At 35.3% G+C, this 25,429-nt stretch overlaps 3 protein-coding genes across 3 annotated transcripts; 2 read left to right on the top strand and 1 right to left on the bottom strand.

Annotated features, from left to right (window-relative positions):
- The first annotated feature begins 5,496 nt into the window (after positions 1 to 5,496).
- LOC113774747 (DNA repair protein RAD5A) lies at positions 5,497 to 13,202 on the top strand. The gene is made up of 20 exons (XM_027319394.1): positions 5,497 to 6,270; positions 6,543 to 6,676; positions 6,789 to 6,918; positions 7,132 to 7,185; positions 7,285 to 7,434; positions 7,552 to 7,703; positions 7,812 to 7,896; positions 7,975 to 8,244; positions 8,373 to 8,519; positions 8,740 to 8,895; positions 9,173 to 9,240; positions 9,574 to 9,696; positions 9,787 to 9,886; positions 9,963 to 10,075; positions 10,572 to 10,850; positions 10,961 to 11,161; positions 11,595 to 11,688; positions 11,790 to 11,861; positions 12,173 to 12,271; positions 12,479 to 13,202. The coding sequence occupies exons 1-20, from the start codon at positions 5,656 to 5,658 to the stop codon at positions 12,599 to 12,601; spliced, it is 3,165 nt and encodes a 1,054-aa protein (XP_027175195.1). The 5' UTR covers positions 5,497 to 5,655; the 3' UTR covers positions 12,602 to 13,202.
- Positions 13,203 to 13,544: 342 nt separating this feature from the next.
- LOC113765326 (uncharacterized protein C227.17c) lies at positions 13,545 to 16,525 on the top strand. Its single transcript, XM_027309465.1, has 3 exons — positions 13,545 to 13,758; positions 14,154 to 14,272; positions 16,102 to 16,525. Exons 1-3 carry the CDS (start codon positions 13,674 to 13,676, stop codon positions 16,213 to 16,215), a joined length of 318 nt encoding a protein of 105 aa, XP_027165266.1. The 5' UTR covers positions 13,545 to 13,673; the 3' UTR covers positions 16,216 to 16,525.
- Positions 16,526 to 16,678: 153 nt separating this feature from the next.
- LOC113780309 (GABA transporter 1) lies at positions 16,679 to 22,256 on the bottom strand. The gene is made up of 7 exons (XM_027326122.1): positions 22,022 to 22,256; positions 20,408 to 20,638; positions 18,631 to 18,728; positions 18,266 to 18,452; positions 18,038 to 18,168; positions 17,641 to 17,874; positions 16,679 to 17,267 (listed from the first exon to the last, which is right to left on the bottom strand). The coding sequence occupies exons 1-7, from the start codon at positions 22,146 to 22,148 to the stop codon at positions 16,887 to 16,889; spliced, it is 1,389 nt and encodes a 462-aa protein (XP_027181923.1). The 5' UTR covers positions 22,149 to 22,256; the 3' UTR covers positions 16,679 to 16,886.
- Between the last annotated feature and the right edge of the window lie 3,173 nt (positions 22,257 to 25,429).

The raw sequence follows: 25,429 nt of genomic DNA, 5'->3' as shown, positions 1-25,429 counted from the left end.
TTGCCTAACTATTCAACCTCTACTAAGATTGGTGACATCTTGCAGGTAAATTTTTCTATATTCTCATAGTTGCCTTGCTAGCAAAGTAGTAATCACAACCCTTCCATTGGTTTTATTTTAAGGAACCTTCACAGGCATATTAAGTTAATTTAAATGCAATCCTTCCATTGCTTGCAAAAATTGCTAATTTAGCTAATAGATTACTCTTGTTAATTTGACATTAGATTTTCACTAAGTATTTTAAACTGTCGTGAACCTTTAAATAAAGATTAAAAAGGGGATTTTATTTTTGGCCTTGGAACAGCTATATACTACAAGAAAAATGACAATAAGTTTGCTTATGAAGACGGATGTGCATTGTATTACTCTTTTTTTTTTGTCAAAACGATTCTTATAGAATGTCAAAACTGTACAATTGCGAGCAAAGGCTCGATAGAGCTATACAATCAATCTGATCTTGAATTATACCTAACGCATATGAGCTAATCCTACTACAAATATGATTATGTTCTTTACTAACTAAATACAAGGAGCACATTTGAAACAACAATCTTAATTGATGAATGTCTTCCAACAAAGTTACTAATCTCATGTCATGAGTTTTTCGAGACAAAATGTAGTTGAGAGTTTGCTTGTTTTGGATTTGGACCTCATCTTTCTCCAATCTAGCACTGCAGCTTTGCTCATCAGTAGCTTGACAGTGCCATGTATTACTGACCTCAACGTAGTTTAAAGCACTTGCCCAATGTGAGTAATCCCATTTCCTTTTTTACATTTTACCTTGATGCAGCAATCACTCGGATTAGCCAGTAGGTAGGAAAGGGGTCTAAGAGTTCTTTTAAGTTCTTTTTGCTATCAAGTTTAAGATTCAAATCCTGAATTTGATAGTTATGAGTATAAAGATTTGTGGAGAGAGGTGGGAGGTTAAAAAAAATCATTTATTGAAAGAGAATTTTGACATCTAGGCTGTAACTTCTGTATTCTTGAGAATTTTGACATTCAAAAAGGCAATAATTTGCAGTCTTGTAGCCATGCAAGACAAGAATTCTTGTAGATTGGTAAATGGATCTCTTTAGTTCCATATGGTTACCGTATAAAATTATAGGAAATTACAAGGACACCAAGAACAGCAGAGACTTTTATTACTGATGCCACCTGGTTTATGCCAGAAAAACAACAGGAATGAATCGATGTCTATGGAAAAAAATGTGTGCTGATGAACACACTGCCATAGCACGCCAACTCTTCAAAACCTTTAAACTCCCTGCTTTCCTCCCCTCGGTGGATGCATCCACTGATTTTACTTTTATGGTGGTCTGATTATACAGAAAACTAACTACCGGGTTCAGAAAATCGATCACTTGTTCTTTTTCCTACTGTTTTTGTTCAGGAAACAAGCAAGCGCAAGAGACAGCTCACTTCATCTAAAAGTAAACAAATAGCTGATATTATAGCTTTCGAGAAACACTACCAAATCAAATGGAACCCCTATCGACGAGAAGAAATACTTCAGGAGGTAGAAGAAATTGATCACCAAAAGGATGAGAACCGAAGAATAAGATACTTGCGAACGTATTTTCACACACACCAATTTGAAGATGCCACTGCTCCCTCTTTTGAAGACTATTATCAAAGCCGCATCCGCAAACCACCGCCGATCAGGGCTGACTGAAGCTGATCAAAGAGTTGTTTATCAATTCTTAATCGGCCTCCCTCACCACTCTCAATCCTTTAAAAGAAGTCAAGAAGACCTCCGAGAATATAATCAATGGGTTCAGGATAAGACTCACAAGGAGCGAGAATGTAACGAGTCTGCCAATTGACTGACTATTGTGGATGCCAGCATCAAGGCCCTGATCCAAAAAGAAGAGGATCTGATGGCCAAACTGGATGAAATTCATGCTCAGAAAGATGCACTGATTTCCAGTCGAGATTAGCTCATCGCATTATCAACTGTCGTTTTGGGTGTCCTGAAAACTCTCAATGCACAAACTGAATCCATGCTTGCCAAGAAATCGGCCGCTGATAGGGACCAAGTAATGCTAGCCGAGGCTATTACTCGCTTAAAGAAGACTCTTGAACCAGTTCTTTCAGTGCTCTGTCCATCTCAACTAACAAGGATATGGAAGTTGAAACCAATGGTTCAAACAAGGTAAGCACCGCCGTCCCAAGTTCAAGTGAGGCAGGTGAATCGATGTCCCAAGTTCAATTGATACCTCAGCAAGAACAACAGCGCCATGCCCATAATCTAAATTAAAAAGTGAATTGCCAATGTTTGTTTTCTATGAGGGGCTAACTATTTAACCTCTCTACTTTAGTTTGGTAAAATTTTCCATATTCTAGTAGTTGCCTCACTAGTAAAGTAGTGATTACAACTCTTCCATTGGTTTTATTATAATAAACTTTCACTGGTTTTATTATGAGAAACTTTCATTAGCATATTAATAAGTTAATTTAAATGCAATCTTTCATCAATTGCTTGTAAAATTTGCTAATTTAGCTAATAGATTACTTTGGTTAATTTGACATTAGATTTATGCTAAGTATTTTAAACTGTCGCGAACCTTATAAATAAAGATTATGAAGGGGATTTTTCCCCCCTTGGAATAGCTAATACTGCAAGAAAATGACAATAAATTTGCTTATGGGGATGGATGTGCCATGTATTACTGAGCTTAACATAGTTTAAAGCACTTGTACGATATGTGGACAATCACATTTCCTCCCATTTTCTTTTCACATTTTACCTTTATACAATCATTGGGGTTGGTTAATTCTTCTTCACCAGGGGAGCGCTTTTAAAATTCTCCTCACTATCGAATTTAGGGTTCAAATTTTGGATTTGACAGTTAGAAATATAAAAAGTTATGGGGAGTAGGAGATTAAAAAAAAAAAAAAACTCATACATTCAAGGAAAATTTTGACATCCAGGCAATAACTCTTGAGAATTTTGACATCAACAAGGGAAATAACTTCTCGTCTTCTAGTCACGCAGGGCAGGGAAGATGGATATCTTTGACTTCCATAGTCAAATCAAAACTCGACTATCACATAATTAAAATGTCTAAATATCACATAATCCTATAGTGAAAAAGTGTCTGATAACACCTATTTGCAAGTTAATTTCATATTAATTACCATTTATCTATAGAAAATTACTAGGACACCGAGAATGGCTGAGACCTTTGTTTCATTAGCTATGATTTCTAGGAGAGAAGCTCTCGTTCAACTTCCCTATAATCATAAAGAAATAAATTTTAAATCGAAGACCCATCGGAAGTGTATGATCTAGCTGAAAGAAATAAAGCTTTTAGAATAATAACAAGTCAGTGAAATGTTTTTAGTATTAGAACACGAAGTGGACAGTCATACTATACATACTTAAAAATTTGAAAGCTTGTCAAATGTATTTTGTAGGCATCTCAATGAATTGTAGTATAAGTATATCAAGTACTGTGTATAAGCATCTAGTTTGGGACTTGTTTAATAATATAATTTAGTACTTAAATCTAATTGATTTAGGCCTTAGCATGTTCAGATATATTTGATAACAAAAAATAGAATATTTTTAATTAATAAAATGGATTTGAATTATCTAGGTGAAACTCACTCTAAAAAATAATTAAAAGCTATTCACTTTTATACTCATATATTAGGATTTCAATGTTTAATAATTCAATAATTTAACGGATTTAGATTGTCATATTTAGTTTTATCAAACGAATCCTTAGTCTTGTTTGACCCAAAAACATGAATATAGTCAAAGGTCATGTTTGATAAAACTAAATCTAAATTATGAAAATTGAATGCTGAAACAATTAATTTGTTGAACTTTGAGCGTTGAAAAAAAAATATGAACATTTGATTCCTTATACTAAATCCATATGTAGTGTTTGACAAACATCTAAAACTAAATGCTTAATAAGATAAATTGTACAATTTTGTCCTGCTATCTTTTCATTATAAAAAAACTTGTGATTTAATTAGCTTGAAATTGTTATGTATGAAAAAGACAATAATTACTTTTAATTAAATAAATAGAAAAGATGAAATGTGTTATGAAAAATATTAAAAGAAACACTACAATCCAATAATTCATCTAACATTCAATAATTTATCTAACATCTAAATTCGACCTAAGAAAGTCAAAAATGATTGTTTTGTAATATTTACAGTATTGTATTACCATTGAGTTTTGCCCAAAATTTGTATTTTTGTTTCGAATAATCCCATTCATTCTTTAATTATCTTTGCATAAAGTCACTCTTGTTTTTCATATTTCAATGTTGATCTAATTCATTCCCAACATTTTTTTTAAACTGCCTCCACTATAATTATTTGGATGTGTTTCAATCAAGTATAATTTTATAAATCACCTAAATACACTTAGATCTTTCTAATGAGGTCAGCTAGAATTCTTTGATTTCATACCTATATTGCACATAGATAGACATATATTGCATAATGTACTTAAAAAAAAAAAAGAAATATAAAAAACCAACGAATAAGCAATATCACTTACTTTACTAAAGAGGGAAAAAATTAAGAATTCGAGAAAACTGGGTGAATAGCAAACGATGAAAAGTGAGATGGAGGAAAAAAATAACATTAAGGAGTAAATTCACTAATTAGAAAAATAAAATATGCGAAACATATTGAGAAGAGGTTGGAAGTCATTAAATAGAGAAAAACAAAAGTTGAAAGGCATTAGGTTGAAAGTATCAACTTATTTAGTTGGGAAGGGTTCTAAACATGGTTAACAAATAGAGATAGATTTTAAAGACAAGATAAAGTAGTTAAAGTAAATTCGCTGATTAAAATAACAATTAATCATAATCAATCGTTGACTTAGAATTTTTGTACTTAAAAAAATACACACAAGTTCTATACCACTTAACATTTTAATACATAAGTTTTGTTCACAAGACAACCAAAGCTCCTAAATCAACCAAAGCTCCTAAACGAGCACTCTTTCACCTTATCAAATGTGCATTAAAGCTAATTGTAGCACACGAACAAAAAGGACAGTAAAGCAAGTAGGAGCGAGCTTTTGGTTTTTTTTTTTGTCGTAATGATAAGATTTCTATAATTTAAACTAGTCTAATCTACAGGAAAGAGGGAGGGAATTCGATGTAAATAAAAACTCCATCGAGGCTAACCTAAGCGAGCTTTTGTTTATAGAACCTTTGAAATGGTTCTATAGAATCTTTTGTTTATAGAACCTTTTTTTTTATATAGAATCTTTTTTTTTTCCTTTGAAATGGTTCAGACGGCACTTTTTCACCTAATCAAACCGACAGTAAAGCTAAGAAGTGGAACATGAACAAAAGACAGCGGAAAAGCAAAACGAGAGTACTCTTTATGACTGGGATGGCGGGAAACTGGGAATGTACCCGATACTCCTGAACTATATAAACACCACCCCCGCCACTTTTTCGTTTTTCTCCCTTTTAAAAAACCCCTTGTTCTAGGGCTTCTCAAAATTTTCCCCTTCTTCTAAAGCCAACAAAATTTAAAAATTGCTCTTCCTGCTGTCTATCGATTAGTTGAAACCATTCCCAAATTCAAATTTGGATATAGAGCTGCCTCGATTTTCTCAAATTTCCTCAAATCACAACTAGGGTTTCTATTCTCTTCAGTTCAAGCAAAACCTATATGGGTATTAGTAAAGTTACCGATGAATTGGTTTTGATGGTTCGATCCATCGTAGGCGCTGAATACTCAAATATGGATATAGTTCGAGCCCTGCACATGGCCAAGAATGATCCCACGGCTGCAATTAACATCATTTTTGACACTCCCGGTTTTAGAAAACCTGAAATTCCCAAAAAACCCGAGCCTTTGAATCGAAATTTGAGCCCCGAGCCGGCAACTGCGGCAAATCCCAGTGTGAATGGTACTGACGATCATGATAGCAAGGCCAAGAATCAGAATTTGTGTCGGGTTTCGGCTTCAAATGGGGCTGTAAAGGCTAGGATAGAGGATAGTGAGAGAGAGAGGAAAGTTGAGGATGCGAGGTGTTCGAGCTCCAATGGGTGTTCGAGTTCGAGTTCAATGGGGAGTGAATGGTGGCTCGTGGGGTGTGGTGAGGTTGCAGGGATTTCCACGTGTAAAGGAAGGACTCTGAAGCCTGGGGAGGAGGCTTTTTTCACATTTCCGGTGGAGAGAAAGTTGAGTTCACCTTCTCCTGGAAAGTCTGGGGGTGGTCGGGGGCGGCAGGTGTCTTCTTCTTCTGAAATTGTCAGATTTTCCACGAATGCTTGTGGAGAGGTACTATCGTTCATTGATCTAAGTTGAATTGTTAAGAAGAAAATTAGAAGACAAAGTCATATGCTTTGTGTTTGTAAAATGCATCTGTTGTCCCCTTTTTAATGATAAAGTGGTGCAAGGATAAGTAAGATCTTAATTTGCTGAAAAATGTCTAATTTGGTGAAAGTAGCATGGCGTTTAATATAGTTGTTTGAGAAGCGTGAAAAATGAAACAGCTTTGGTTGGACCTTTAAGTTAGTATTTTTTACATATGTTTGTGATAATGCTAGCAGATTGGCCGCATCCCATATGAATGGGCTCGATGCTTATTACCACTTGTGAGGGACAAGAAAGTTAGAATTGATGGGCATTGTAAATCCGCTCCACCTGTATTAGGAATTATGGACAGCATTATTCTGTCCGTCAGGTATAGTTGTGATGATTGGGTTCTGTATATCTTATATTGTACTAATTTGTATATGTGGTTGTGCAGTAGATAGAGGGTGACAGTTGATTTCTTTTAATTGCATTATATGCAGCGTGTATATAAACGGTTCCATGTTCCAAAAGAGCCATCAGGCTTCACTGAAAGCAGCCTCAAATGATGAATCAGTTATTCATCCTCTGCCAACGCTTTTCCAATTGCTGGGGCTCTCTCCTTTTCAGAAGGTGACAATTTACTTTTAGCAGTTTTGTTTTTAAACAACTCTAAGAGTTAGTACGGTGTAATCATTCAGTGTGTATATAGAGTGTAATAAAAACAATAAGTTTGGTCATGTTTGACTTCGTGTGTGTAGTTCCAAATAACCGTTAAAGTGCTGAGTATGGATGTTGTGGTTTTGTCATGTTTTTGAGCTGTTTAATGTCATTAATCTGTTTTAGGCAGAATTCACTCCAGGCGATTTGTATACGAAGAAGCGTCCGTTGAACTTAGAGGTACATTAAACATTACTGGCTGTCGAGTTTCTTCAGAAATGGATTAAGTTTTTTAAAATAAGAAAAAAAGCCTTTGAGTTCTATATTTAATCTGAACAGGACAGCTTTAATGTCTCTGCACCATTGTTTCCTATTCCTAAATTCAAGAGCCAATCAACTCTAGATGGAAGTAAGATGGAAAATGAGGAGTCAATATCTGACAATGATCTTGACAAAATTGTTGGTGTTGCAGACAACTCTGAATTACTGGTACTGGCCTACAGGCAGTTTGCATGTGAATGTGCTCTGTGAAGTTTGATGTCTTTTTTGGGGCTGGGGGTTGTATATGATTTCTCTGCATGTTAACTATATTGGCACTTATTTTAGGAAATGGAACCTCCAAGTACTCTTCAGTGTGAACTTCATCCATATCAGAAGCAGGCTCTTCATTGGATGATTCAACTTGAGAGGGGCCATTGCCTGGATGAAGCAGCATCAACGTTGCACCCATGTTGGGATGCGTACCGGCTTGCAGACAAGTAAGTTAGAAAGCTTTGTTTTCGAGTTGGTGACCAGGAGAATGCTTAAATTCTCTAATTATCTTATAATTTGACTCATCTTCTAAAGCTGGGTGTGTTCTTTGCTAGAAGGGGGCTTGTTATATACTTGAATGCATTTTCTGGCGATGCAACAACAGAATTTCCAAGCACTCTTCGGATGGCCAGAGGAGGAGTATGATTCTGGATCTCATCTTAAATTTTTATTCAGTTGTTTTTCCTGCATTGCATTTAAATCAAGGAAAATTTGAAGATTCTGGCAGATTCTATGGGGCTTGGGAAAACTATCATGACCATAGCTCTTCTTCTAACACATTCTGAAAGAGGTGGTTCATTAGGAAACCAATTGACAGCCCAGACTTTGACTGGAAATGGTGAAGCTAGCCTTATTTCAGATCAATCTCCAACGGCAAAAAAAGCGGCAAAAATTTCTGGCTTCGAAAAGCTTTTGAAGCCAAAAAACTTTCTCACATGTGGTGGAAACCTTATTATCTGTCCAATGACCCTTATAGGTCAGTGGAAGGTATGTATACATTGACTGCAAGCAGTGTTTGAAAAATCAAATGAAATGGTGAATTTACATGTAGCATGTAGAGTGAAATGTGTTTGCTAGGTTTTTTACTGTGAAACAAATGGTTATCTTGATAACAGGCAGAAATTGAAACCCATGCACAACCTGGGACTTTGTCGATTTACATTCACTATGGGCAGAACAGATCAAGGGATGCACTCGTTCTAGGCCAAAGTGATGTTGTGCTCACAACTTATGGAGTTTTAGCCTCAGAGTTCTCAGCAGAGGTATTTTTACAATCTCTTCGTTTGATCATAACAGAAGTAGCTGAAATTTCACTTGCAGTTTCCTATGCTGAAGGAAATCTACCACTTGCAAGTTATGCTCAGATTGCTGGAAATCCTTTTGCCTGACTCTTTTGCCCTTCATCTGCTATTGACATGGTTATAATCTGTCTTATCTGGGATAATTATCTGACAAGCTCATTTAATGGGTTTTCCTTTGTAGAATGCTGATGTCACTGGGGGACTCTTCTCAGTGAGATGGTTTAGAGTGGTGCTAGACGAAGCACACACAATAAAGTCTTCAAAAAGCCAAATTTCCATGGCTGCAGCTGCGCTTGTTGCTGATCGTCGATGGTGCCTTACGGGCACCCCTATCCAGGTATATTGGGTGATTATTTGGCCTGAAATAAAATATGTTGCATTCATGTATGCTCTGTTGCTTGAAGATATTGAAGAGCACTTTAACATTTATTATGACAAGTTCGAATTAAGTCTTCTTTGCACCTTAAGCTCGGGAGCAGTAGAGTTCTTTCTCTAAATGCAGATTTTGAAAGATGCTTATGATGATTGTAATTGAGCTCATCTACCTTGTAGTAATCTTCAGATTTTACCTTCTAGTCTAATTCTTTTTTCTGAATACAATTCTTTTGCAACAGAACAACCTAGAAGATCTTTACAGTCTTCTTCGATTTTTGAAGGTGGAACCATGGGGAAGCTGGGCATGGTGAGGTTTAGCTTCCATTCTTTTTTTGGATATTAGGTTTCACCATTGGAATTGTTTTTATCACCATTCTTCTTTCTTTAATCCAGCTATGGTTGAAATTTAGCTTACAATAGGATCTTTCTTTATTTTTATGCTTTTGATTTTGTGAAGTTTGTGGTTATGTTGCTCTAGGCCCTAGCTGAACTGTTTTATCTTTTGACTTTACCAAATCCTGTTTCTGTTGCCCCTTCAGAGATTGCATGCTGCCCTGCTATTGGAAAGTGTTCTAGTGATCCTTTTTTCCAAAAATTTATAGCAGATTGCCTTGGATTGACCAATGGATGCTTAATTTAGGTGGAACAAACTTGTTCAGAAACCTTTTGAGGAGGGTGATGCGCGTAGTTTGAAGTTGGTCCAATCAATATTAAAGCCAATTATGCTAAGAAGAACTAAATCTAGTACTGACAAGGAAGGCAGGTAAGGTTATCTAAGGAATCTGTAAATTCTAATGTTCCTCCATTGTCTATGTTGCTTGCTATATTCCTTGGTACTTTTATGTGTTTGCAGGCCAATTTTAGTTCTTCCACCTGCTGATATTCAAGTGATATATTGTGAACTTACAGAAGCAGAGAGGGATTTTTATGATGCTTTGTTTAAAAGATCAAAGGTATTTAATTGATCTGAAGCACTTTTTTTTTGGGGTATCCATTTCCCTAATGTTCCATTTTGTCCCATATCTTAAGGTGAAATTTGATAAATTTGTCGAGCAAGGACGTGTTCTTCACAATTATGCTTCAATATTGGAGTTGCTCTTGCGTCTTCGTCAATGTTGTGACCACCCATTTTTAGTGATGAGGTAGGATATTTTCTATTTTCCCTTGTATCCCCTTCTTTAGTAACATATCTTATGGTTAAACCATGAAATTTTGGTACCATGAGTTGTGCATAAATCAAACTAGACAGACCCCAACTGCAGCTCTCACTATTGAATGGAAAGCTTAAGACAGCCCCACTAGCCTGCTGATCTTTTGCAACTCAACCTAATGCTCTAATAGCCACATCTAGCATGTTCACAGTGCTGCCTGATTTAGCTCTCCAACTTTCTGAGTTTTTGGGAAATTGTTCACACAAGAAGTAAGCTTTATCTGATTCCCATTATCCCATTGATAAGTCATTTATGACTAAGGATAAAGGTTACTGCCATGGTCTCCTAATGTTTTAGAGCTTTTGACCATGTGCTATTGAGTGATGGGAGATGTTCTGTAAAGCTTGCACATGCTCACACATGTTTATGTGAGAATTTTCTGAGATTAGTTTTAATGATTCATTTTTGATGGGTTTTATGTGTCCAGTCGGGGCGACACGCAAGAGTTCTCTGATCTGAATAAGCTCACAAGACGCTTTCTTAAGGTTGGTCAGGACATTGTGGATGGGCAAGCTAGAGATGTACCATCACTGGCTTATGTTGAGGAGGTTGTTGAAGAGTTACGAAAAGGGGAAGTAGGAGAGTGCCCGATATGCCTTGAAGCTTTTGAAGATGCTGTATTGACACCATGTGCTCATAGACTATGCAGAGAATGCCTCTTAGCAAGTTGGCGAAGCTCTACTTCTGGTTTTTGTCCTGTTTGTAGGTACCATCATGCTTTTTCCTTTTATTTCTTCTAACACTCTTACATGGTATGAGCTTACTACATTATCCTCTTGCCTGACACTAATTCGTTGGGAGCTTGTCACATTCCAGAAAGATGATTACCAAGCAAGAACTTCTCACAGCTCCTACTCAGAGTCGCTTCCGGATTGATATTGAGAGAAATTGGGTCGAATCATCTAAGGTTTCTGCTCTTTTGCATGAACTTGAAATTCTTCGCTTAGCAGGGTCCAAGAGCATTGTTTTCAGCCAGTGGACTGCCTTTCTTGATCTATTGCAGATTGCTCTTTCTCGGTAACATTTTCTGTCTTCGTTTTGCCATCATTTGTTTTCTAGTACTGGAATGTAACGTTCTGTTTGTTAGCCATTCAGTTAATTTGCTTGGCTTGTTTACCATTCCATAGCCCTCTAATATCTAGCAAAAGGGGTTATTTTTGGTTTCTTTATATTTGATTTTCTCAGGCTAGATTGGGTCTGGGTGTTGGAGTGGGGGGGATTTTTACCAAGAGCATGACATGATGTGAAGAATTTTGAGCTGTCTGATCGTCTAGTGTATATGTTTAGAGTTCTTGAGAAATTTGTTGGCCAAGTTTCGCTTTTTGTATTTTGTTGCATAATGGTATTAATCCGTGACTATTATTGTCTCAATCCGTTGATTAATTCTTCTAAGCCTTATTTGCCTTTCATTTCTTTTGCAATTCTTTCCCCTCTCCCTTTCTACTTTTAGGAGTGATATTCAATTTCTTCGTCTGGATGGGACCCTTAACCAGCAACAACGTGAGAATGTAATAAAGCAATTCTCAGAGGAAGATAACATCATGGTTTGTCTCCACGGTTTTGGCATGAGGAGCATACTATCTAGATTTTATTTTATTTATTTATTTGTTTTTTGGGCTCACTTCTTCAAATTTGACTTAAACAGGTTTTGCTAATGTCATTGAAGGCTGGGGGAGTTGGGATCAACTTAACAGCTGCATCCAACGCTTTTGTCTTGGTATGTATCTTGCTGGTAGTCATGTGTACAAGGTCTTGCAAATTTGTGGAGAGCATTTGTCCTTGAATATGTTGTTAAGGAGTGTTTACTTTGAGTTGTGCCTTGCGGAAGTAATTATGGATGAAAACACTAGTATGAGTTCTTTTTATTCAATCGGCAAGTGGGAAACAAAAAATTTGCTATCATCAATTGGAAAATCGGTTTCTTGTCAGTAATCTCATAAATCTGCTGACTTCAATAGTAGAAAAGTAGTACTTGGAATTGGCTTTTGTTCCCTGTATATACACTAAGCCTACATTTGACTTATATAGGATCCCTGGTGGAACCCAGCCGTAGAGGAACAAGCTGTAATGCGCATTCATCGCATTGGACAAACTGAAAAAGTAATGATCAAAAGGTTCATCATGAAGGTACATCATAAAATCCTTTTGGAATTGTCCTGCAAGTCTTATTTTGCTAGTTTGGTAGCATTCTTATTCTCTTGTTGACACTAGATATGTGGCTGGACCCTGTACTTTGGATTAGACATGAATGTGATTAACCTTTATTGGTACTCGGTAGAATTGTTGGTATAACTGAACTGTGGCGAATACTCACGTGGACTATCTTGGTGGCAGGGAACCGTAGAAGAAAAAATGGAAGCAGTGCAAGCACGCAAACAACGGATGATTTCTGGTGCTTTGACTGACCAAGAAGTTAGATCAGCGCGCATCGAGGAGCTTAAGATGCTTTTCGCTTAAAGCAGACTAGCCTGCTGCTACGTTGTGTCAACAAGTCTTTGCCTCCGACAGAGTCAAACTCAAATTCCTGGTTCTCTCGGAGTTGCAGTACCTCAAGAAGTGCATTGGATTTCATTTATCTCCTCGCCACTTTCGCTCTTGACCTATAAGACTGAATTGAAGCCCAAGTTATAGCTGTTGAGAAAGAGATAAATGGAACGGATGCTGCTATGAATGTCAATCACATAGCTCCATCATTTCTCTGCAGTTCTTAGAGCTATGATCTGAAATTACTCAAGGTTGAGTTGGTGACTTGTTTGTATTCGTTTCATAGGTAATTATGCGGGATTTAGGAATTTTCTACTAAGGGCCCATATTGGAGACACTGGTCAGTGGTCAGTGGTCAGGACTCAGAAGCTGATGATTGTTGTAGCTGCATCGGTGGTATCTTGTTATTGGCAAAATTCAAAATTTGGCCAAACTTGTAAAATGATTATAACTCTTAGTAAAACCAACTTCATCTTTATGGAAATTACGTCCGATTTACCATCTCCACCTGATTTTTGTAGAAAAATGTTGATTTGTAACCTTACATGGAAGGCTATATCGAAATCTTGAAGAAGTTGTGTTCAAATAGAACAAAGATTTTTTTTTTCCCACTTTTTAGTTGGATTTAGCTTCTTGGTACTTATTTAGTCCACTTTTTAGCTCGAAATCTTGAAGAAGTTGGATTAAAATTATGTTCCACTTTGTAGTTGGATTTAGCTTAACATATACTAATACTTATTTAGTCCTATATAAGTGTGCCCATTTATTTCACTCTTGAGATTAGATGCTATTTAACAAATTAGCCCGTCGCCGTTTTTGCGATATATTTTTTTCAACATTATTTTGAGAGATTTGTCATCAACAGTTTATATGGTATAAATCGAGAGACGGAAGAATGTGAAGTTAACGTGTATTTTTCGCCTAAAAAAAAGAAAAAGAAAAAGAAAAAGAAAGAGGAATCCACTGCCTGCGTAATAGTACATAATACACATGCTCATAGGTGGAAGGGCAGTTTCAGAGTAGTACTCCACTAATTAAGGTGAAGATGAGCTCGGAGGTAGCCGACGCCACAGCACCGCGCCGGAAGTTGTCGTGCTCCACCTACTTCGATGCGCTCTGGTTTTGCTATTGTACACCCGCTCTCCCTTCTCTCTCTTTGCCCTACTCACTTTATCATTGACTTTTCATCCTCATTTCACAGAATTAAAGTTGGTAATTTATAGTTTGCTGATTATATGTTTCCGTGGACCTAAATTCTTGAGAGCATTAATTGGTATTTACAGTATCAATTAAATTCTATTGTAGCCCAGAAATATTCCAGATTCTAAAATTATCTGTCTGATTTTACGTAAAGGTTTATCATCATCATGCCTTTCAGTTATAGAGATGTCTTTCTACAATTCTTTCTTGCTTCTCGTTGTATTCAACTCGACAATCTGAACAGCAGTTTTATTTCTATTTCTATTTTTATTTATTTTGGGTGGTTGACTCGTTGGACTGAGTGGTAAAAAATTGTGATTTGCAGCACCTGTACATCAGATGCAGCAATACTATCGGATGGGTTGGCTGGATAATTGTTCCGCAAAGTGGAATGCTCTATTTGATTGTCTAAACCTCAAAACCAAGAGACCTTCTGAGCTGGAGGTCTGTATTATTTATTTTTATTGTGCAAATCACAAGGACCCTCTTCCTCAATTGGTGAAAGGCCATTGTCATAGCTTGATGTAAAACTGAAAATGCATTGATTAACAGCATCTTGAAAGGCATAGGCATAGGCTGTTCTAATTCAAATGGCCAGGGATAAAGCTGATTATTTTCTTCTATTTATCAAATGTTTTCCTCATGTCAAGCTTGATTTGGCTTCTAAACTTCCTTTCTACGTCATTAGAGGGTAATATACCCTTAAAGCAGATGCGGGTTCCTGGTTTTTTGTTTGAACTAGGCTGTTGTATTGTTTTAACTATGAACTAATTAGACAATACTTTGAACATGACATTTGGATTCTGAAGGTTTTGGCTAGAACTGAGAGTAGTTGTGCTACAGAACATAACAAACTGCAGTAAGAATAGTAAAAGGCAACTACGTGTTATTCTCAGAGTTCGTGTAATTTCCCCCATTAAGTAGGGGAACTAGATCCCTGGTTAGCCCCAAGCAAATACTAAACATATCCAGTGCTTAAATGTTCATATCTAGGTGATAGATTTCGTATCCAAAAAACCCCAGCATTTAGTGTTGAGAAAGTAACTTGGACAGTTAAAATACTATTATCAGAGAAAATAATTGGTGCAATTTTGATCCCCATGATTATGCTTGGAATGATAATCAACTACCGTATTTTGGACCTACCGGTTTTTAATTTTATGGGACAAACAATCAAGACCATGAGAAAGTTAAGTTTCCAAGTACTTCTGAGCATCATATGTAGCTAAAAGAGGAATCAACTCTATTTCGTCCTTAAATTTCTTCTTGACTACATTTGGATTGCCACTTTTTAAATAGGAAGTCTGAGTTCCTAAATAAAGGTTGCAGTAAGTTTAAGGTAAAAACATTTTATTAATTGTGGGGTTTGTCGGATTATTCTTTGACCTATTAATTACTGTTTGGTACTGCACAGAAATTAAATGATGATTTGCTATTTCTTGAAATAAATCTTAAAAAGATTTGGATTGCCCCTACAGAAAATAACAGCCAACTCGGTCATTTTGCTTTGTTTATTTGCTGCAATGTGCATGAGACAATAAATCCAAAAGTTGTGCTTCACTGGACTAGTTTAAGATCGGTACCATGGCATGTTGTTTCAATACTGAGAGCATTTGTTGAAGATTTATGCCATATAGGTGCATTGAGGGATGCTTGTTTTCCCTACTATTTCCAAATTGTCATTGCCTTATTGCATTTTTGGTACTTTTACCAGCTAAGAAGTTAATAGTTCCTGACTGATATGCAAGTGTAGTGTCTCTAACTGGGTGTGACAGTACAGTAAGTTGTGATACGTAAAAGCCAGCGTCTTAGCATTCCGTTTCTCCTTAGCCATCTTTGTGGTATTTTAACTACAATCCATTGGTAGTTAATTTTGGCTAAAAAAAAATCAAAAGCATATTCAATAAGTGCTGTGTTCAAATAACATGGTGTGGCATTGCTTCTGAAGTTGGTGCCTAGAAGCAAAAACTATAAATTTATCAATGCACATGACCACTCTGGAAAATGGTGGATTCTTTTTCTGCTTATTTATTAAATCAGCTGTCATCATGTTCAGAGGAACATCTGGAAAACAATTCGCCAGACACTGTTGTCATTAATGCTTGTACTTGGGATTTGATCCTGCTATTGTTTCCCTCATATTACTTCATGACCTTCAGATTATTCTTAGATGACTTTTCTTTTTGGAAGGAGTATGAAAAGTCGGATTATATTCCATAGTGCTTCTGTTTTATGCTTTTCAACCGATTACCAATTTAGTCTTCTAAATGCAGGAAATCCTCGAGAAACGTGAGCAGGCCAACAATCATATATGGTCCCTTCGGTCACCTGAAGAAGCTGCAATTCATTGGCAAGAACTCTTCGGACATTTGGATGAAGTTGAATGACGTGTTACCATCTATAGTTGCTCATTGTTTGAACTTTTCTTCTGAGTAAAGAAGCAACAGCCCAAGTAATTTAATTATTTCAAGATCCTTGCCTTCATTTGGCTGATTGATGGAGCGGTCCATAGTTTTTTGAGGGATTTTGTAGGTGTTGAATAGCACTTTTTGTTAGCTAGCTCTAGGAGCTGTAGACACTGAACAGAGGGTTACTCTTTTTATGTTGAACCAAGAAAGAGTGGTAGATTCTGGTGAAACGTGAGATCATTTCATTAAATGGCTAATTGATTAAGGCTGGCAACTTTGAATTTACTAATCAAATCGATCAGTTTTGTTTAAATATCTTATCAGATACAAGTTGCTGTACTTTCTATGTCAACCAAAAAAAAAAAAAAGTGTTGTAGCTAATACATACGTTACAGGTGAATGCTTTTGGTATATCAAAATAAGAACGCTGTATAATTTGCTGCTAGCCATGGTGGCAACCATGAATTCACTAATCAAATAGGTCCGTTTTGCCTGAATATCTCATCGGATACAAGCAATTGTACTTTATTTGTCGAAAAAATGATAAAAAATGTGCTATAGCTAATAGATATTTGACAGTGACAGGTGAAAGCTTTTGGTACATCAAAATAAGATCGCTGTATAATTTGCTTCTAGCCATGGTTATCTAATCATACATTGGCAAATAACCTGTAATTTTTAGCATCAAGACTAATTTGTCTCACTGCAGCCACTGCTCCTATGACCCCCAAAGTACCGAAAACCACGGCTATAGTGACATTTAACCAAAAAATGGGGCTTCTCTTTGATGGCTTGAATGTCAAGTTGAAGAAGACAACAGGAAGGACAAAATCGAGTGGCATGAAACCAAAAGCTCCAAGCAAAGCATTAACGTCTCCAAAAAATGGAAGCATAGCTGCAATTGTAGTTGATATAACAACTGATATGGACCGCAATATTACCCTTGGAACAATATTTCGAACAGAGAATTCACTGCTCTTAGGGTCTGCAAACGTACTTTCAAGAACTTCATTTGTAGGCTGCAAGTACACCTGTGGCAGAAGTCATAATTTGCTATGTTGTTATTATGCCAATTTGATGCAGAACACTTTTAAGAAAAAGTGCCCTAAGCTCCACTTTAACTTGTAGGAAAAACTCATGTCACTGAAAGAATTTATGATTTCAATTTGTCAAAAGCTTCAAAAAGTGAGACAAAGTATCATCTCTAAATCCTAAATTCCTGACTAATATAGACAGCTAAACGGTATAAGGAGAAAATTTATATGTAATGAACAATAAACATTACATTCCAAAATTTTTACGATCTTGTTTCTTTTTTTTTTTTTTGGGGTTGGCTGCTCATATATTTGGGTTTTGATTACTCAGAGAGAATGTGCTAAAAGTTAAATAGTGTTTGGTCTTTACCACAGCAACAGCTGATAGTTGGAGAATGGTGAAAGTATTGGTCATAAAAATGAACCACTTGGGCAGCAAAGCTTTTCCATTATCTGAGAAGTTGCTTAGGATTAGACTTTCAGCTTCATTGCCAAAGGCCCAATAGCCAGAAATGCCTACGGTAAAGAAGGTCAGTGTGACTACGCTGTAACAAACAGAGAGTCCCTTGAACATCTTGCCTTTTACTGGAGGTGCTAATGTCGCCTGTAAATAAATGATCAGAAATGTTCCATTAGGATTGATACAATAAGTTTGTACATTTGCATGGATACCTTGAAAACCTTTTAATCCTGCAAAAAAAAGTCATATAGCCATCTATCTTAATCTTTATTTGTTTGGTCAAAGTTTGAGTGGAATGAAAAGGGACCTGAATTTCTGGAATGATCCCATTTCCATAAGTGGTGGCAATAATGGCCAGCGAATTGAAGATGCCAAAAACTTTAGTTTCAGTACCACCACTCAAGGAGTAGTTCTTGTTTGGTCCCTTAGATGAATTTCCTGAGAAAAAATTATGCAGCCAAAGTTTATATACCATCTTTCTATCAAATAAAGGCTGTTTCAATTAGCAGTACCGACATTACTTAATAGTACTTACCAAGGTAAATAGAGCCTGCAGTGGCACAGGCGCTGTAGGCCAGACAGAGTACTAAAGAGACCAGATTGATATGCCTAAGCGAATGAAAAGATGGCATCTGAGCTAAAATCAGCATTAGCCCTCCAAATATGATCACAAATTCATAGAGCTTCATATCTCCATTTGGATTTACCAACACGTAGATTGCCTGCAAAAGGAGTCGACAGGTTGAGTAAATCTGTATTCTTCTTCATCAACGTATGGTTTATTGTTATCATTATCTTTCTTATGGTATGCCCCGTCCATCATTTTCATGCTCAGTTGCTCAAAATTTCTTGGGCTGAAGGAAAGTGGTGTTAGAAACATATTGTTAAAACGAAACAGACCTTCAAGCACTGCCCTCCCAGAAGAGTAGAGGCTACAACTGCACCATAGCACACCAAGAACTGGACTGGACCTACATAAAATTTTCCCCATTTTGGTCCTGCCAAAATTGGATTTGTAAGGCCAGAATTCGGTTGGATTATGAATAAGCCAATGTCATGCAGAATAGGTACTAATCCATGGAACGAGAAAGGAAAATCTGCAATTATTCTAGAATTTAAGAGGTCGGTAGGAACTTCCTTGTCATTTGGCCGATGTGTCCAGTCTTTCTTTCTTGATAATCTTTTTTGACATATACTCAAAAAATGTAGGAAGGTCTTTCCTACTTGTACGTATTGAAAGTTGAATTTGTAACTTGTAAGAAGAAAAATACGAGACGATTGCATTTGAAGTTAAATATCTAGTATAACAACATAATGTGAAAAAGAAAATATCATCAATTCTAAATGAAATTCACTTGTGCAATCATCCTAGAATATTCTTGAGTGTCCACATGCAGTTAAGTACCTATCTTTTCAGTTTTGACCAAGAACTAATCCAATCACAAAAAAAAATGGAAAAGAAAAACATCGTTAATAGAATAATCTTTTATACACTAATGATTTATATTTTAACGTGTTGAAATGCACGTCACATATACAAAATCCTTATTAATATCACAATAAAAATCACAAGATTTCTTACCAAAATTGTGACATCTATTTTGTCTTGGATAAAGAAAACTTTGACATCTATGAATGAGACCAACATAGACAATAACAGCTGAAGGGCTTACGTGTGGGACTTTGGCAATGATAAAGGGATCAAAAGGATTCTGATACTGTTGCAGTCCAAATGGAACGCCCGCAGAACGTAGCGCTCAAACTCTCATGTAAAATCAAAAAGAGGTTTTCCTCTTTATTTTCAACATAAAAGAGGTTTTCCTCAATTGAATTAGAAGTAAAATAAATTTATAAGCGGTTCTATTTTTCTTCTCTACTATGATGAATGAAAACTAATAGAAGAGATAAATTTATCTAGAATTTTTTTTTTAAAAAAAACTTAGGTTGAAATAAACTTGAAAAAGACTCACGACAGCTTTATAGAGGCAGGGTTAGTATTTTCCTTACTAGCTACAGAAATTGTCGATGCAGAATTCTCAGCTTCAGAAATCCTGTATCGTGAGTCAGTTGGGTCGTGGTTTGATGGCTGGCGTTTTCTTTTGACTATTAAGAAATAGGTATTCTTTGAATTTGTATAATGGCCACCGATCAAAAATATTGATAAGAGTCGAAAAGGCCAAATGGCAGTTTCAACTCTCAACACCAATACCACCGCTTAGGGGTCTGGTCAACCGAAAACAAATACCAGAACAAATAGAGCATTACGGCACTCTTTAACATGAAGTCACCAAGAGAAGCAATTCTAAGTTTGAACCAAAGTTTTGGACTCTAAAGTACCCTCTAGCATCGTCCATCGAACTATTATTGGATTGGGATCACTTATTATTGAGGACTTCTTTTATACACTCGATCTAGTCAAATTTTTTCTTATAAATATGTATACCTGATAATGGAGCGGGATTGCATGTCCTCGTGAAACAAAAAGTCAGCAAAATTGGGTTCATATCAGAATTTTCATTTTTAATCAGGACTAACTTTTCAAAAATTTTTTATATACATTTGTGCAGAGTTAATAAAATTCTTATATTGACAATGCATGAAAAATTAATCCTATTAATTATTTTTTTTTTCCGAGATTTTTGTGGGGGTTGGGGGAGGGGGTTTGGGGAGAATTTACCTAAAATATCAGTAGCCATGTCCCGGAATCTGAGTTGCCGGTGACCCAGTTGAGCATGGTGTTCGAGCACTAGAGATATCAAATTGTAGGAGTAGAATGTGACAGCAGCTCCGATGACAAGACTAATCACTCCGGCGGCCCATCCAAGTGAAGCAAAGGCAAATGGCAGACTCAGAAGTGGAGGTGCAACTATGGAAGTTGTCAAGTGATATCCACAATGCATCCACGATCCTGCTCCCCACCCAACCCAAAAAAAAAAAAAAAACTGAGAATCACACTACTAGTATTCTTATCTTTAGCCACCATATACAACAAGACAAGAGTCAATAACACATATGTCACCTTCCACTGAATTCAGCAACCTTATTCAGGTAGGTATACTTTTGGATTTAGAAAGAGTTTACAGATTGATTATAGAAGAATAAAAATGAAAAGATGAAAAATAACACATATGTCTTCTGTGGAATATATATATATTAGTTTTGGTCTAGTTTGGAAGTTGAATTTTTTTTTTTTTTTTTTAAAAAGAAAAGTAGTGAGCTAATTATAAAATAATGAATTAATCCTCAATGTACCTTTGTATTGGTAATGAGAAATTATATTCAAGGAACATTATATTTGTTGGATATGCAAAAGAAAAGAAACTATATATAATTTATTTGCTTACCAAGTTGACCATATCCGAAGACATGTGCATTTCTTGGTCATAGAAAATTTTGGTTCTTTTAAAATTGCTGATAGAATCTCGAAACCAGCCACGAATTAATGCGAAACAAACATGTCTCATCTCAATTTCCGTTCTCACACTTCTCCTGTCCGGTTCTTTCTTCCCATTCCTTCTAGTATACTACTACTAATTTTCAAGCCTAATATTGGTACACAGCCAAGAATAAGTTTTCGTGCGAAAAAAATCAGCTTATTGTCAAAACCCAATAATGATACACAAGCAATTATTTCAAGAAAATGGAAGCTTGGAAACTCAACAGCTAATGCATTCACTTCATGATCCAAATTGACAAACTTGCTTGTAATAAGTTGGGAAGATCGACTCGAAGACCATTTTTTTCTATGGAAAAAGAATACTGCGATATTAGGCCATATATCCATAAAAGTTGTTATCGTGGACCTGAGCTATAACTAGATAAGGGGCACCATGAGAGTTTAGGGTAGGTGGAATATTTTTCTCCATTTTTGTACAATTTTAGCAAAAAGACAAAGTGGATGCTTATTAAAGTATTGATCCATTGTATTTGTATGTGGGAATTACTGCATTATTAATGCAGAAAAGAGCTCATAGCAACACCATCTCCTATCTTAAAGAAGCACAGATAGTTCTAAAAGTGGAAAAAAAATAACAAAATTTACTGCCAAAAAGCACCTCTTTCTTGAAATTTAAAGATTTATTATGATAATCATCAATCATGCATGTCTATTTCATCGACGGCGTTTAGTCAAAGGTGAATATGCGTTGATGGACTTTAATGAAATGGGCAAGAAGAAAAGAACAAATAAAGAAAGGAAAGCAAGAAAAGAGGAACAAATGAAAAATTCTGATATTTACAAAAAAAAAAAAAAAAATTTCTGATAAGGGTGGCAAGCAAGAGAACAACTTACCTTTAGATTTGAGGACAAAGAGGGCTCCAGCATCAAGCTCCTGCTTTTGATCATTTCCAGTCGGTTGAAGATTATCAGCAACTTCTCTTTCTGATGCTATGGAACTTGGATTCCGAGACGAAACCATGATGATGATCTCTTTCTCTTTATGGGCTTTGATGGATTGTCGGGTATATGGTCTGAGGGAAGGTTGCAGAAAGGTGAATATGAGCTATACTTGCATCCCATATTAAGTTGGTTTCTCCGATGAATATATATACATACTACTAACTAATTGTAATAACTATTGTAAAAGTGGCAGAATAGTACGTTTCGCCGTTGACGGGTAAGTGTGAAGGCAAACAGCTGGTCAGCCAGCATCCGGCAAAGTTGATTTGCATATTATTTTTATTAGATTTTTCAAACGTGACTTAACGGGAACCTGTTAAAACACTTAAATTATTATTATATAAATACAGACACTCACAATTATTGCACCTTTTAAATTGTGACACTCTCTAAATTAATTACATCTTTTTTAAAAAATTAATACTTGAAACTCCTCTTAACGCGAGCCCATTAAATACCTATTAATCATGCATTCTTTAATATTCTCAATTACATTAATTGTGCTTGTTGTGTGTGTGTGTGTGTGTTTTTTTTTTCGGACATAGTGAGTATCCGATGATTATCCGGAATTCAACAGAGTAATATTTCGGGCCCGACTAATCCCAGTGCGCTTGTTGTGTTGTATCCGGGAGCTTGTTGTGTTGATTGATCAATTTATTTGGTGTTAAACTTTCGTTCTGGTCAATATAATTTCCAGCCATGCACTGCTCCCAAACCCATCCCAAGAAAGATTTTTTAAAAAAAAAAAAGAAAAGAAAAAGAAACATAAAAAAACATGTTTTATGGATCTTTAATCACGTATTTGTGATGCACGATCAATATTACTAGCCTTGGAGCTTTCTCTAGATCAAGCGCCTCTTCAGTTCATTCTATTCTGATCCAATTCTTATAATTTTTTATGTAAATTCATACAATTTTAATATAATCATGAATTAGTTGCATGAACCGACAAAATTTATGTATGTAACCAAATTGCACCATGTCACGCCAAAGATTGTATGAATCGCATAACTAGATAGAATTGGACAGAAGTTAAACCGGCGGAGATTCTTCCGATTACATGAGGTTGATATCCATCAGCCTACATTGATGAGAGTCATGAGACCTACTTGTATGTACAGTGTACTGTAATAAAGGTGTGACTTTGATATTTGTATTTGAACTAGTATTGATTCCTCATCGGAAGATACTGCTGCTGTCATGGAAGATGATCCTTGAGGCTTGGAGTGTTTTGTTTCCTCCAACTGTTTCCTGCAATTAATGAACATTTCACCGTCTCGTCAATGTGTTGAATCAAATAAAAGCAAACCAGCCGTCGTCTCATCTCATCTGGGGACCTGCCAGCGTCCAACTTTCTTTGACTGTTCAGATTGTTGGCAATGATTAAAAACGTCGGCCACCGGCCGCCAGCCTATAAATCACTTTGTATTAACTATTTTTTGGGGATTTTATTATAAATATTTTTTGAAATATTTCACATATTATATGGATGATGAGATTTTTTTAATTATTTTTATTTATATATTACTGTAATATTATATTTAAAAATTTTATTTTTAAAAAATAGATCAATTCAAACGAAGCACGATATAACTTCTTAGATAAAAAGAACCAACCAATCTGTTTATGGACAATTCTACAAAATGGTGTAGTAGTTTCTAATATTTTGCGGTAAAGGCATTATCAAACACTAGAAACTAAACAACACAGCAAACTCAGCTTCATGTGTGGTATTAAATAGAACAAATTCACAAACTAAGAAATCGGGTGCTCTGTCCAACATTAATAAAAGTTTGGGGCCCACATAATATGACTATTAAATAAAGTATCTAGCCAAGTTTGGCTATTGGTAAATTTCATTTAATCCTTTGAACCCCAAAATCTCAATTTAATTAATCAAATTGCAAAAGTTTCAATTTGGTCCTTTGAAATACTCTAAAAGTATCAATTTGGTCCCTAATACAAAATCTCAATTTGAATTAAAGACTTCAATTTAGTCATATAAAGTGAGAAGATTTTTGAATTTAGTTTTCCAAATATATAATGCTAAAAAATACAGAGTAAATTTTATATATACCGTCACTGTAACTAACTTTAGATAAATGTTGTAGCAAATTTACTATTTCATCAAAATCATTTTATTTTACTAAACTAATCCTAAAAATAAACCTAGGATATTTCATCAATAATTCTACAAAAGATGTGTTCTTCTCTTCTGATTTCCTACCTTCTGGCGTCTACATTTTCTATTTGACTCTTGCATTCTCCAAACCACCAATAAATCTCAACCATCATCATTTTGTAATTAAAATAAGGCTAAAAGATTTTTTTTAATCAATATGGAGAAACTAATGTAAGCTAAGAAAATTTTGGAAAAATTTTTTGGATATAGAGAGGCATAAAATCATGGATCATATAGGGAAAAGAAACTTTCTCTTCAAGCTATGGAAAGATATACATCTTTGTAATTAGATGTAGAGAAAGAAAATTTTGGGGATTTACAAAGGCATGAATTTTGAGATTTGAATTGGGATAAGTGATTTTCACTTCAAATCACCATGCAAGCTAAGTGGGAAGAGATTGCAGAAAGTGGAAAAGTAAATACATATAGCAAGCAAAAGAATGAAAACAAAGGCAATGGATGGATAGACTTGTCAGTTTTTCTCGAAATTGATTCTTCAGTTGCATGAGTTTTCATAGTTTTAGTTGAGATAAAACTCTAATTTGTATTAAACTGTTGATTTTTTATTTGTATTAAAGTCTGTTTAATTAATTTCTATGTAATTTAATATTTTAAAAATTTATCTATTTGTATAATAAATACATTTTCAATCGCTTTTTTATCTTACATATATTACATTTAAAAAAAATTACAGTATTTTTTTCAAAAATTTATCCTAAATAATCTCCTATGCAAATACAAAAAAAGAAAAATTCATTAATGAAAGAAGCTAAAATTATTTACCTAGCAAGTTATGCACCTTCATTAATGAGTTAGCATATAATACTGAACCGTTAGTGTAAAATGAGTTTATACTAACGGTATATAAAAGATTCATTCAAAAATATATGGGTAAATATTTTCTACACTATTTATATATATAAACTAGTAGGTTTATACATGCAATGTATGCAAAATGTGGAGCTTAGATTCAAGTTGGATGATGTAAAATGTATCTCAATGCACTAATGCACACTATTAGTGTAATGATTAATCCAAAAAATATTACATCACTAAATTATAAACAAAGGTTATGTTTGTCATTTTATAAAATGCGGTTGCCTTAGTAATTTACACAA

Source organism: Coffea eugenioides, chromosome 1 (genome assembly GCF_003713205.1).
Source record: "Coffea eugenioides isolate CCC68of chromosome 1, Ceug_1.0, whole genome shotgun sequence".
In the NCBI taxonomy this organism is placed as follows: Eukaryota; Viridiplantae; Streptophyta; class Magnoliopsida; order Gentianales; family Rubiaceae; genus Coffea; species Coffea eugenioides.
This window is presented reverse-complemented; position numbering and strand designations above follow the sequence as displayed.

Coding starts and splice junctions, on each gene's coding strand:
- LOC113774747 (XM_027319394.1), top strand. CDS start 5,656: ATGGGTATTAGTAAAGTTACCGATGAATTGGTTTTGATGGTTCGATCC. Junction 9,241..9,573: donor CCATGGGGAAGCTGGGCATG/GTGAGGTTTAGC, acceptor TGCTTAATTTAG/GTGGAACAAACTTGTTCAGA. Junction 11,689..11,789: donor CAGAGGAAGATAACATCATG/GTTTGTCTCCAC, acceptor TGACTTAAACAG/GTTTTGCTAATGTCATTGAA.
- LOC113765326 (XM_027309465.1), top strand. CDS start 13,674: ATGAGCTCGGAGGTAGCCGACGCCACAGCACCGCGCCGGAAGTTGTCG. Junction 13,759..14,153: donor TGCGCTCTGGTTTTGCTATT/GTACACCCGCTC, acceptor TGTGATTTGCAG/CACCTGTACATCAGATGCAG. Junction 14,273..16,101: donor AGAGACCTTCTGAGCTGGAG/GTCTGTATTATT, acceptor TTCTAAATGCAG/GAAATCCTCGAGAAACGTGA.
- LOC113780309 (XM_027326122.1), bottom strand. CDS start 22,148: ATGGTTTCGTCTCGGAATCCAAGTTCCATAGCATCAGAAAGAGAAGTT. Junction 20,639..22,021: donor CTTTGTCCTCAAATCTAAAG/GTAAGTTGTTCT, acceptor GGTGGGGAGCAG/GATCGTGGATGCATTGTGGA. Junction 18,729..20,407: donor CATGGCTACTGATATTTTAG/GTAAATTCTCCC, acceptor CAATTTTGGCAG/GACCAAAATGGGGAAAATTT.